This window comes from Apostichopus japonicus, chromosome 4 (assembly GCF_037975245.1).
Source record: "Apostichopus japonicus isolate 1M-3 chromosome 4, ASM3797524v1, whole genome shotgun sequence".
Taxonomy (NCBI): domain Eukaryota; kingdom Metazoa; phylum Echinodermata; class Holothuroidea; order Aspidochirotida; family Stichopodidae; genus Apostichopus; species Apostichopus japonicus.
This window is the reverse complement of record NC_092564.1, coordinates 16,152,882-16,167,259: the sequence shown is the minus strand read 5'-3', so window position 1 is coordinate 16,167,259 and position 14,378 is coordinate 16,152,882. Positions and strand designations below refer to the sequence as shown.

Here is a 14,378-nt window from a genome sequence, read left to right as displayed (position 1 = left end):
TTCCTCTGTGATTTCCTCTTCAAGCATCTCTCGGCAGCTGCGTTCGTTTTTTTCGTTGATTAAAATTATTCTGTGGTATGTAAAGAGTATCCTGGAAGCCATATCCCAGAGAAACTGATCCCGTAGACGTGGAGACGATGCCTCCAAGGTCTATTGAATATTCATGACCATCAATCAGTCGAAAATCAGCTACAGTGTAGTACAGTGGTCAATAGTCAAATACTGTACACAAGTGACAGCAAACTGACTTTATGTGCAAACAAATTATGTAGTATTATATTTCCATGTTATACTTTCGTTACCCTCTTTTTTTTTGGGTTCAGTCAGAAAGTGATCTAGGTTGTGATAACGCCCTCCCCCCCCCCACACTATTCCCAGAAACAAAGACACACTCCGATCCAATAACAGACTACTTTTGTCATTAGCAATCGCAAAAGATTCTGTTATCGTATAAAGCCGTTTGGTTGTTCCTGCTCACAATTAAAGGCAGCATTAAATGACATCGTAAGTGAAACAAACCAAGACTCTCGCCATTCAGGTTCAGAGGTCGACTTTATACTTAATTGTTGGTTTTTACATATTTGAAAAGGTATGAAAAGTAGGTCTTCATTGGGATGAATTATCTGATCATTCAATAAAATTGGTAATATTGTTATTCACTGTGTCAAACATAGGATGCTGAGAGGACTGCATACTGTACCCAGGCTTAGCATTTTATCGTTTGTGTTGTGCAGTTTTCACACGATAGACACTGCAATTTCGCACAATAGGCAATGCTGATCTATCGAGTTAATCTCTATTTTCGGTGGGGGGAGGGGGAATTGACTTAGCCGTGTGTGTAGGGGAAATTGCAGCGGATACAGCTTTTTTTTGTGTTCAACTCAATGCCTTCAGGACTGGAAGGGCGCCCATAGGACAGCTTTCTATTTAATTCTTATAATTACTGCTCAAAGAATAATGAAGTTCGAAACAAAACTAGACACTAAGAATCCAAATTACTCCCTAGGCGACAAAACCAAATATTCCAGGTATCCCAGCTGTTTACATGATACAGAATGGTTTGCAAATGAAGTGTTTCACTAGCTCTCAGAACTGCACGGTGTAACTTTGCCATCGAAACAAAGGTACATTAGTCATAACTTTGATTAGTGACTAGGCAGCAGGAAAATTGGACTTCTCATACAATGTTGGACCTATGTTCTCCACAACATGTACAACCCATTGCAGATCACATTATAAAGTATATGTGTGCTATGAATCAATCTGACACGGAGGATACTAAAGTAGTACCATTAACGGCTTTTTAAGACCTTTAACCATGTTGTTCCTGATACCGCAAAATACCTTTCAATGTTTTTATAGCTGAAATGAGGTCATAAACTGTGGGGCATATTTAAAATTGGAAAACAAGACCAGAGACAAGAAAGAGAAATGTGCTTCTAGTTACCCTGAGGCCATGTATTTAAAATCCAATCATGTGGCATTCATAAAACTGTTCTACTACAACGCACATGTATGCAACAACATACAGAGAAATAAATTCTTAATACTTTGTATCGCTGCTGCTGTGTGTTACAAGGCCTCGTACTCTGTACTAGCCTGTCTGGGATTGGGGATCTTGAATACACAGTGCTTGAGCTCTGTATGGCATAACATCTGCACACATAAAGCTAATAAACGGGACAATCAGCTTGGAGTTCACCCTTCCTACCCCCCCCCCCTTTTTGGCTGCCTACAAACTTGTAATTACATGAAGAGAACTCCTTACTTTTCAAGACAACAAAAGACAGTCAACTGAGAAAATAATTATTAAAATAACTCCAAGTAATAAACAGAAAGATTGCAAAAAGAAGATATTTGGCATAACAGCTGCACATGAAGCTATTAATGGGACCATCAGCTTGGAGTTCTCCCCTCCCTTCCCCCACACCTTTTGAACCTTTGAAATCAAGTGCACGCCACTGCATCATATAAATAACATCACTACACCTCAATGAAAAGGAGGGGATCTCTGACAGTTTTTCAACCCCCTTACATTTTGAAATTTACTACAATATCATCCAAAACCAACGAAAAGAGCAGGGTGTCCCCCCCCCCCCCCAAGATCTACCTTGATTGATTGTCCTATTAGAGGGGTTAAATCTCTTCTCTTTTTTTCTATTTGAGTATGATGGTTTATGTAGAGAGACTTGGCAAAAATAGGTTGCCAATCTGAACCAATCTGTGCGAACTACATGTTTCACATTTTAATATTTGTAATCATTAACTTACCTGAATTCTATGTTCATACCCGTATTTTTGTTGTTGAAATTCTGAACAGGTTAAATATATCTAGCTAATGTTTTATCTTATCAATTACAGAGCACAGCTGACATATTATCCAGCTTTGAACACATTCAGGATCGTGTATTTGAGGTCTCTCGAAACAGGTCGCAGTCATTCTAAGGTAAGTACAGCTGTCGCCTTTTTTAAATAATTTTGGGAGATCATGAAAGTTAAAATAAAAATAAAAATACAAACAACCAAAAAAAAGAGAGAGAAAGTGGATAATAATGTAAGCCAAAGTTCGTCAGTTTTTCTAAAAAAAAGATGTCTCTTCCTATTTTATCACCAGATATCTCATACCATTGTGATTTAGTAAATAAAGGTACCTCTCAAAGTCAAATAGTACCAGGTGGATTATTCGTATGACATCGGCCCAGGTGCCCGACAAACGCACGCCACCGGCGAGCAATTTCTCCATACGTTATTAAAAAGATCAAACATATATGGCAGGTTAATATTGATCTTCAGTCAAGTCATGTTCCTTTATTCTTAGTTGACAGAGTAAACATTCAACTCTCCAACCTTGTAAAATTAAGTCCTACGGTGTGTTCTGCCACACGTTAACTCCAGCAATGAATCAATTATTAATTAATAATTGTTTTATCAGAACATTAATACGTGCTATAGCCCAAAAAATGTGGATTTTTCTTTTTAACCCAATTTTTTTTTAATTGCAACAAATGCAAATTCTTTTCTTCGCTTTTGGCGGCTTAAAAACTTTGAAGAATTACATGAAGAGAATAATTACTTTCAAAACAACATACGTCTGTTGCATAAAAAATATTATTACAATTATTTAAGTAATAAACAGAAAGATTGAAAAATAGAAAAGAAGAAGTTATAGGTTTTAGGTTTGTTTAGGTTTGTTTTAGGTTTGTTTTAGGTTTTGTAAAGCGCCTAGATGCCTTTTGGTATTTGGCGCTATATTAAAAACTTATTTATCATTATTATTATTATTATTATTATTATAGAAAAACAACAAAAACTGTAAAATTTGCCACTTCAAGGTGGTGGACACAGGAGTAAAACATTGTAAAGTACGGTGTGTCCCCCTCCCCCCACATTCTTAAAACATTAACTACTGTAACTGATGCTCAATGAAGGAGAAGGCATATTTTACAGTAGAGAAATTCTTATACAGTATATTCCCTTAGAACATTAAACCCAGTTGACATTCCAAGAGAGAAGACTAAATATAAGTAATTAGATGGAAGGAACAAATGCCTAACAATGTTTTTGGTGAATTCCTCAAGCACTGCAGAATGCAATGTGAGAGAGAAACTGCTCTGCTGACCCAAAGATAATAAACACGGTTGGGTTTAATATGTAGGGGGAAATTTCAACCAAGACACAGACCTACACACGCACGCACACGCACACACACAGACAGACACACACAAATTCTCAACTAGATTGTGATTGTCTCATATTCACCACCACTGTATATATAGGTAAATATAGATATATATATATATGTATATATAGATATATATCCTCATGATGGCCGCAGTGAAAAGAACTCAATGTGTGCATGAAACTCTGAGTTGCAACGTGATGGAATAGCGTGTTTGACTCTCTCTTTCTATATATGTGTATTTATATACATATGATTTGGACAGAATCTAGCCTCTGCCTATTAACATCACCCCAGAGGATTCCTCCCATTTGGATCAATAGATGAAAATATGCTGATGCAATTTCATCCTGTTCAGGCACCTGAAAAATTATTGGTCAGAAAATGTTTAAAACACATACACCCTCTTTTAAGCACTGTAAAATACAGACTTTGAATTTCCAGGACACATCAAAAGCAGGATCCTACTCCAGATCCTGGTTAAAGACTACTGATGTAATGTACTCGTTGTTCCAGTTAAAAAAGCTAAACGTTTTTGACGACAGATGTCTAGTGTGTGACGTAAACTGCAATTGGACCGGTGCTGGAAAGCTTTTCATTACACCGATGGGGATACTGTGATCGCACACAAGAATACATATCACAAACAGAATGAACAAAGTTCCTTCTCTGGAAGTAGGTGTTTGGGGATAATACTTCACAAGTCTATACACAAAAACTTACTCCAAGTCATAACTTTGATTAAGTCAAAACCCTCGATACTTTAAAGATCTCTAAAGTTGGACACTGTTGACACTATGCAACTACATGTCATTGACATGTACTTCACATGATGTGGTCGCATGCAACTAATAAGGTTGTTTTGTTTAGCATCGATTTTACCAAAAAACGTGTACTACGCTTGCGGACAGGCAGTTCCGAACAAGGACCTGAACGTCCTGTTCAATACATCTTCAGAAGATGACCAAACACCTAGGAGAAATTTCTTCCTCACGAAACCAGAACTGGTAAACGAAATGCTCTTTAGTGTAGTGTCCTTCTTCTTTATTTCTAGTGCAAAGTTTGAAGTGTTAGTTTCATGGCCCTTCAAATAGCAATGCCAACAGTACCATGCATATTTTGGTTTCCTCTCCCACTTTTTTTATTCCTAAATTCTATTCGTATACATGTATCTTTATTTTGCTTTCAAGCCAGTTACTTTTGTATCTTCCAGGCTGTTTACACTCTTGACCTAAGTTCATGAGGAAGTTTTCTCCCAAGTAATGCTTTCCATTAACATCAATTAAATCCACAAGATAAGGCTGTTCTCTCCTGCTCCTCCTCTTAATGGACAAAATCGCCCTCAGCAACTATCCTCGGCTCTCTCCTTCCGTACCCCGAGGTAACAAACATCCCGAAAGCGTGTCAAATTTTCTAGTGTTCTCAAAATATACAAATGCTGCACTTTCTATCTCAAAGAAACTTTAAAAATGGTTGAAGCCTTCCACGAGCTTAAACGGATTCTCTTGCTCCATTTCACTGCATCGCATACACCAAGAATAGACGGCATATATATACCGAGTAGTCTCAGCAAGATATGAATTACGGGTCAATCCTTCGCTATCTGTACAAGCCGAACATTCGCTCTATTGCACTATTAAGGAAGATGTAACCTGCTTTTATAAATGTAAGCTTCTATTTAAATATGGAGTTATAATGGAAAACACCAGTTAGAATCTGTTCATGGTTTGGCTGAATGGTAGACAAATATGGAGGGGGTGGTGGGGGGGGGCACAGGCATAGATCTAGGAGCTGGTGGTGGGGTGAGTGTGGGAGGGCACAAGTTGAATGAGAATTTACCCAAAATTTTCTGGGCATATGAGAGGCTTCACGTTGCTATGACAAAAGTATAGGAATGCTGTGAAAGTCAGTCTACTTAATTATGCGCATGATTTAGAAATCTGACAATTTTATGGAGGCAAATATGGTACCAGGCAGTCAAATAGGCAAGACATAGTCATTGCAGCCGTGTGTATTTTTCATTTTTTTATGACAAGGAGAGGTAATGACGGGATACCACTGTGACTCTTTGCATAGCTTGACAGCCTCATGAAATGACATGTTGCAACCAGAAAATATTTGTGAAAAAATCTGACAGGAATATTAAAATGATTTCAACCTCACTGCTTTTTTTAAGGGTGAACACTAACTATACTTTGAGGTTTAATTTTAATTTTCCCCCTTTTTAATAATGCATTATGAAATGTTGGCATACGTTGTCATTTGGTATGAAATGTTATGGATGGTTTGCACATATTACATGGCCAACTAACTATGTACATTGTTGTTCTATTATAAACTCAGATGGTGTATAAAGGGAAACTAATGGTGGCATATGCAGCCCGACATATTAACTCTGCTGAAAATAAATAAAACAGAAAATATCTATGTTTACTTATCCTTTATAGGTTGTCATTTCCAAACTACTTCATCACCACCGGATATTTATTTCTAGATAACAAACATTTTGATTAGTTTACAATTGCAGAACCTGTTTTATTTTTTGTGCGTGGGCGGGGTGGGGGGGGGGGGAAGGATGTTTTTGAACTATCAACATATAACCTGCCAACAAATATTTACATCCATTGAGACCAAGACGTCTGCCCACCACCACAGGCTACTGACTAATCAAATTTTAAGCCTCGCAAAGTTTTCGATTTACTTTTGCAAGATTTTGAAAATCACCCCTTTCTTTGGACATTACATAATCAGTCGTCAAAAAATCTCTGAGGGAAAGTGGCACACCTTGAAGCATTTGGAAATTTACTAGTTCAAGAGAAGGTTTAGTCGTGAGAGACGATTCATTTTAATCTCAGTATTAATAAGATTCTAAGTACTGATTTCCCCCAGGATAACTCGCTCCTGCTTGGCTAAAGCCACTGTTACAATACCGTCTTTTCTTCCGCGAGGATCATTGCGAGCGACAATCATCTGTAAATTATCCAAGATGCCAAGAACTGCCGGTGCGCAAGAAAAACATTTCACAAATTTGCCGCAGGAACGATTCCTTGAAATTTTCTAAAGTCACCGACCTTTCCCTACTTTTGGAAACGTAGAAAAGTTAATCCAGTCACTCAAAATCGCTTTCCTTTTAAGCATCTTATTTGTTTTTTTTTGTTTTTTTCCCTCTTTAAATTCAACTAAAACCAGGCATGAAATGTACGATGCTCCTCTGTTTAGTGTTTCTCCCAGACGATGCAAGCAAAACCAAATTAGTAAAATATCAGTTTTGTGATAAAAATATTGGTAATAAACAGAATTTTGAAATAGATTTCTGTTCTTTTAATAAAAAAAACACTGTTACAGATTTCAAGTATACTTATTTTTCCTTCTTTTTTGTTGTTGCAACTTTGCAATGACTCTCTTACTATCTGGATAAAAAACTTCCAAAATTTCAGAAAAAGCAAGGCCGGATCAAAATCTGAGCCGAGTATTACATGATTGATTATATTACACTGACCAGTGCTTGAATATTATTAGCATAGCCTGATTGCCTTAGTACAACTTCGATTTACAGAGAAACAAACAAAAAGTTGGTCCACCGTCAAATAAATTCTTCATTACGGACACGTCCAGAGTGCTATAATTCCCCTCAGATGTGCTAAGTGATGAATCAAAAAAAGCTGTTCTCCATCTAGTCGCTTTTTAAGGAGTTTTGATAGTTGAAAAACAAACAGTCTTGCATATGGGACCTTTCTCAGTTGCCATAGTTACACAGTTGAATTGATTATTATGAGAAAAAGTACACTGGTTTTCATAGCTTGAAACTCAAGGAACTTACTTAAAAGCAATCTCTTGAGTTTGACATATAGTGGGACTACAATTACAGGATATATGTTGAGTTTGACATATATATAGTGTGACTACAAAGTATATATGTTGAGTTTGATATAGTGACTACAACTGCAGGACATTTTTTGAGTTTTGCACTCTTGATGTGTATATTAACTTAAATTATTCCCAATAATGTCCACAGCTTTCCATGGACGGACGGTTCTTGACCATTGGTCCATTTTGCCACTAATGTAGTAGTTTTATGGGAATTAATATGACGTCATGTGACTTACCTCTCTTATTTCTTGTATTTTCTTTCCACCTTTGCCAATAATTGAACCACACTGACTGGCTGGAACTATAAGTCTTAACGTAACTGGAGGTTTGGGGGCTGTGGGGGACGTTACTGTGCTTGATAAATCCTGCAAAGAAATGAAAAATAGAGAATCGAAATGTCAATGGAAATGTGTTAACTACTTATATCATACACAGTTAGAAAATGAAATATTAAAAAATCTGAAATCAACCTTTTTTTCTGGAACCCAAGCAAATAAACGATTTTATATTAAACAGCCACAGTATTGAACCCGTGTAGATTCACCTGGTCGGTGTGTAAGGGAGAGAGAGACAAACATATTGGTCACAGTGACATACATTCTGCACAAAGCACAGTTACCAAAGCCAGCCAGTTTTTGGATGACATATACAGCAGAAACGCTAGGGGTGTATTTTGGCTTAAGTAATTCGTTCGAAACCTGCTCTCTTGACTACGTACAGCAAAAAGCATTTAAAGCATGTGAAACATTTGACGATATTCTCACATATACTTCAAATTGGGACCATAACAAAGACCTCCTTTGACAAGAGTCAAAACAAACAATTATAGATTTGATTGTAAAGCGATCACAGAACCTTTCCTTTCTGCGATTGAACTCTTCGGCTGCAGCTCTCCGAGGATCAACGCCCCATTGAGTACGTGGGTATGTCACATATGACGATATTGATTTCATTGACAATAAATGCAAACCATCAAAATGCCATCGAGTGCAACTAACCCTGTAGGTGCCACTACTAATAAGTGTCAAAAATGTAAATTATGCAGCAGTGCCCGGTTGTTTCATTCCTAGGAGGAAAAGAAAACCCCGACACGGCGAAGACGAGAGCACAGGCTCTCTGAGCGTAATACCCTACAGACTAGGGAGAGATGCAGAATTAACCTTTATAGACAACAGTCAATGCATAAAGGCAGATATAATCAAATCAGGACGGGCTTGTCGCATCTGGTCGTTTCACATAATGACGTAAAATGCTCGTCTTTCTATGTCAGAAATTACCCATGTTGCCGTCTTCCAAAAGGCTGAATGGAGAAATTACATGAAGCACGTACGCAACGACGTGCTAGCTATCTGGGCTGTACAGTGTACATCTCGCAGTACAAGATAAAGCCCTTTCAGACAGAATTTATACCTGTGACAGTACCGAGGCCAAAACAATCTACAGCAGTGTGCACTTTTGACCATGCATTACATTCAAGAGCGAGGATAAATAATCATAATGAAGAAATACGATACAGAGAAATCTTTACTGCCCAATTTTTCCGTCATTTTCACGTCTCGATCATCCGCGGAGTAAAAATGATGACATTTGGCAGTGAATCTTCAGCTTGTTTCTCATGACCTCTGTTTAGTTTTCTTGTGATCATTAGAGATGTACTGTATTTTGTGTGGGATAATGTAACTTTGCAATATTCTAATCCAATTTATTTGTCAGATATATGTTGGCAATGTGACCAACCTGGGAGGGTAACTACTGGGTAATGGCAAATGTTCTGCTATCTTGAGTGTATATGTTCACTAGGTGCATACAGGTGTGGGAGATAATCATTTGTTTGTACATTTGTTGTACTTGTAATAAAGTTAATGACTATAGGCTACTGTAACTGATTCATTTGATTTTGTATAAACAAAAGTGTCACAATCTATGGATAATTCTCATTCTCACATCTTTTATGATAATTTGCATCCTTGTAAAATACATGCCTTCATTGATATCGAACTAATATGAGAAAAAAAAATTAAATAAAAATAAAGCAAAATATGGAAATGTCCATGTGTGATTAATATTCAACCCATGCACTGACGGAAAACCCCAACTCAACAAACATACTGAATCAATTACTAAATGTAAACTTTCAAAATTGAAACGTCATTTCCCAAGAAATTTGACAATGATTTCTGTGTCTCAAATGAAACAAGTTTGAATGATTTTATCTTTCATGAACCAAAGGAGGGAAATAAACAAGGATTGCTAATTTATCTCCTGGTACATTCAGCTGCATAAAAGTTACAAACCACTAACTGATTTGTGACTATTTTTTTAACTATTATCATTTTTTCATGTAATGCTGAATTTATCTCCAAAAATGATGACTTTCCTCCTCCTAAATTAGCTTCACAGATTCGTCAATTTTTTTTACGATTGTAGACTTTCAGTCTCATGAGACCTAAAGGAAATCATATTGATGCAAGAAAAAAAAAGGAAAAAAAGAGCAAATTCTTTTGGCATGATTTAAGAGTCAGCCCTCCTTAACAAACCTTAATTAAGGTACTAAGCTGATCAATTACAGCTCTAATATGACAGATTCAAAATTAGAGACCAATTTCGTCATATATCTTACAAAAAACAAGTTTCCAGTTACATCTTGTAATTATTAAGTACATTACTAATGGTATACCATACAAAAATCCCAAAGGTCAGGGTCGTGGAGTTGAAAAAGAAATTGCATGCTGTGTAGAGTGCCCACAGAAATGGCCACTCTTGGTCAAAACAGCTACTATTAATTTCTCATCACAATAACTATATCAAACATTGTCTACTCTATATGCAGAATTTTCAAAAATTTTCTTAGACTTTTGATTATCGTGAAAGCACAGTATGGAGAATGCATACAAATATATGATAAAACACTGTTATGTATTGTCTCAGAAAATGACTTTAAAAACCAAAATTTTCAAATGGCAAATTAATTTAAAGTACTACGTCATGTGTTAACTAACTCTGATTCGGCTATAATATCCATCCGTTACTTGAGGTGGGGTTCTAATTATTAATCATATTTTATACCCCATATATCTGTGCCACAGTAACAGTAGCTGTCGGCCTATTAAAAAGTTTTGGAAAGTTGAAAACATTCTGTCACAATTTTCATGGGCAAATTTGAACAGGCTCTACAAAACCAATTGCAGCTTTCGATCAAGAATGCATTGCTGTCCCAGCAGTATATTGTGGACTTGTTGCATATTTATTAAATTATGTGGCCAATTAAATTAAGGTCTAGCGCTCAACTAAAACTTAAACAACAAACTACTATGCTTCGTATTCCATGCAACGCATTCTTAGTACTAGCATTTTGTTTCACATAGTCACATCATCAAGGCCTATACCTATTGTGGTACTCCCCTCTCTACTCAAAAGATTGAGCTAAATTATGCAGGATCAAAACAATGATTTCCAGACTTTACAATACAAATGGCTATTTTCATTGACCTTATCTAATCAATTAATGCAACTTTAAATCCGATCAATGCCCTTGGTTTTCAAAAGTTACATTTTGTCGTTCATCGGTGGTGGAAAGCATCAAACGGTACGGATGGCATTATCAGTCCATGTAAACTAGATGACGATAAATCATCGTTTCCAATCCATCTGTAAGACCTGTACAAAGACGTTAAACTAAACAACAGTGATTGCTTTCGGGTTATTTTACCAAAATGAACCTACCCCTCTGGTTGCATTAATCACAGAATCGGATCACGCAAGGTTGCCAGGGCAAAACCGTTTGACGGCATTCTGCACAGCAGCTCGTCAGGCAGGGGCGTACGACATATTACGGGATTTTTTTTCCGATTAGCCTTGTCGTGTTCCCTTCTTTGGTTTCAAACCCTTCGGGCAATGTACTACCCTAGGGACTCTGCAGGAGACAGTCTGTCACCATAACAATTTCTTCTTTCTTTTTTAGCTCTGCTTTGTAAGGATATTTCCTGAAAATTTTCACTATAATGTACTCTTTTAAAAAATGTAACAACTTTGCATATTTCAACGGGGCAATCTCCAATTTTTTTTTAACAAAACTAATTTGAGCTTGTCGTTAGCAATTTTACCTTGACGTGACACTGTGGCAGTGCAAGTAAGCTGCTGTATCTAATACACGAGTCTGAGAATGTCTCGAGGACGGCTAATCTTACCCTCATATCTAAACTTGATGAATTGTCTCCATTACGAAATAAACCCGACCACGATGCCATTGCTTGTCAAATTTGTCTCTCCCAAGATAGAAGTGTTATTGCTTTACCAGTATCATGTACTTCATTCCCTGTATCTCCCCTCCCCTCCTCTCTCCTAGTGGACAATGACAATGTTCCAGCAGTCATGTAAAATCAATCGACTGCTGTCTGGACAAACTTTTGTAATTGCAAATTCCGAGACGTTAAGGTTCTTCATGGTTGTCGGTACATTTGCAATTGTCTTTTCCATGCCTATAATACTGGTATTCTTGTCTGAAAGAACTTGTAGAACTAACACTTTGGTTGGCATTTCCCCCAATGTGATTTTATTTATAAAATGTGTAATTTTGACACTATGATTAGTTTATAGAATTTCCCATACAGGAAGTACAAAAACCCAACCATGCTAATTTAATTGTCTAAGTGACCAGAGCAAGATACATAATGACAAACCACTTCCCCAAACAACATTTGGTACACAGCAACAAGTTCTGATGTACCACCTTAATCAAGATTTTGTAATTTTGTAATAGTTGGTGTGACTGCTTCCAGAAATAATTACATGTAATTTGGATACCACTCAATTTAATTATAAAGCATTCAGTGTCCAAGGCTTTATCAGCCTGGCTGTTTCTAAAATCAGTAATCAACAATAAAGCTGTAGATGCAGAAATTTTGTGTCCCACAAATTAAACTACCGTTTTGTTTCATTTGCAAAAAACCCTCTTCATACTGTGTACCTTCATCTCCATTTTTTTTTTCCATTCCCTGTGGTGATTGTATAGAAAGTACATTGAACATGTTTTCAGGGACCTCATCTCTCCTTAAATGTAGAATATGTTACAATAATAATGTTGTTGATATACATAATTTGTAATTATATGATCTCATAATATTCGATTCGAAATGCCAGTTTCAAAGATGAATTCCCGCTAGAAAGGTCAATTGGAATCAACACCATTGATGATACCTGATGAAGCTAACAGTACGAACTATATTAAACGAGCTCTCTTCACTATAGCAACTACATCATCATATCAAAATGTACATAAAAAATTACTTTAAAACCAAAGAACACAATCTATACAATTCAATGCAATCAAAGTTCAAAATGACAGTTTTGATTTATGAATAGTTTCATTACTTGGCCAAATATTCACAAAAGCCCCCCAAGAAAAAAATTTTGCTGAAAATTGTATTTGCATGGCTCAAGGAAGATTGTCTTTTCCTTTTCAAGAATTTATGCTTCGACCTTGACAGCCTGAGGGGTTGATAGCAAATCTCTGAAAAGCATATTCTGGCCTTGACAGATCAAGTGTACACAAAATACTAATACACAATTGTTGACTTCGTTTTTTTCTTTTGGGGGGGGGGGGGGAGCAGAAAGCATACTACCGTCGTATTATTTGAGCTATCTCTTTTATGCCTGAACGGTCCAGATAATCAGTTCTGAGATATTAGTAACTCAATATTTTAAATATTATTCGGAAGGAAAACCCTCCACTAAGGTCCTATGGTTTCTCCTTCCCTAGTGCTGATGGATATGTCAATCAGTACTCACTATTCCTAGTTAATATTCCACCAGAATTAACATCTGAGTTCCCCATGAAAAGCATCCCATGTGTTTGTTTGCTGTATGCCCTCAGTTTGCAGTGCTGTTTTCTTTGGGGGGGGGGGGGAGGGGTGGGGAGCAGAAAGCTACAACCATCCTATTATTTGAGCTATTTTTTTTTATGCCTGAACGGTGCAGATAATCAGTTCTGAAATACTAGTAACTAACAATATTTTAAGTATTATCGGGAATGAAACCCTCCACTAAGGTCCACAAATTGCCATAGTGCAATGGCAAGGATAAGGGGGAGGGGGGGAGTAAAATAAACAGCCATATTATGAGAAATCTATTTAATATAATCATTTGAATCATGCTATGAATATAATAACCAATTGATCTTGTATCGAAAATTGATTGCCTATAATGTCATCCTGCCTGGTGCAAAGTTTAATGTTACACTGACAAGTTTCTTTCCACGGTCCTCATTACTTTTCTGTTAAATGATTGAAAAGGGTATCCCAGCAGATTATGACAACGTTTGACATAAAATACAGCTTTAAGGAAGGGAAAAACATTTGTCTTAAGTTTAACATATTATAAGCAAAGATAGGGTCACAGATCTGTAAACACAACATGGTGCAGATGCACGTTGAGTCATTGGATTAAGGAAATAAAATTTCAATCCATCATTCCCTCACATGAAACTCTTTCCTTCTTTCCATATGCCCTTATCTTCCTACACCACAATAAGATGAAACACACAATACATCCATCCCTCCCCCACCCCACCCCACCCCCAGGAATAAAAAGTACCTTTATGTAATGGCTGTTCAAGAAAGCATTTAATACCCAGTGAAAATTCTTCATCCTATGTTGACTTTTCTTAATTCTGTTTTCATTTCTACATTTCAAATCACAAGCTAACACAACTCCTCCATCTCATGATCTATTATGGGGATCCTCTATTTGCTCAGAATTATCCCCCCCCCCCCCCCATCAGATGATGACTGACCTGGTAACCGCTGTCTTGTCAAATGTCACTAGACAAATG

General features: G+C 36.8%; 1 protein-coding gene across 8 annotated transcripts in view; it reads right to left on the bottom strand.

The window, feature by feature from the left end:
• Window positions 1-14,378, bottom strand: part of LOC139966596 (poly(rC)-binding protein 3-like) — a 188,434-nt gene that overhangs the window by 64,201 nt on the left and 109,855 nt on the right. For all 8 annotated transcript variants that reach the window (XM_071969790.1, XM_071969792.1, XM_071969793.1 and 5 more), the window contains one exon: window positions 7,786-7,914. In XM_071969790.1, coding sequence (XP_071825891.1) covers window positions 7,786-7,914 — 129 coding nt within the window. The remainder of the gene's footprint in view (window positions 1-7,785; window positions 7,915-14,378) is intronic.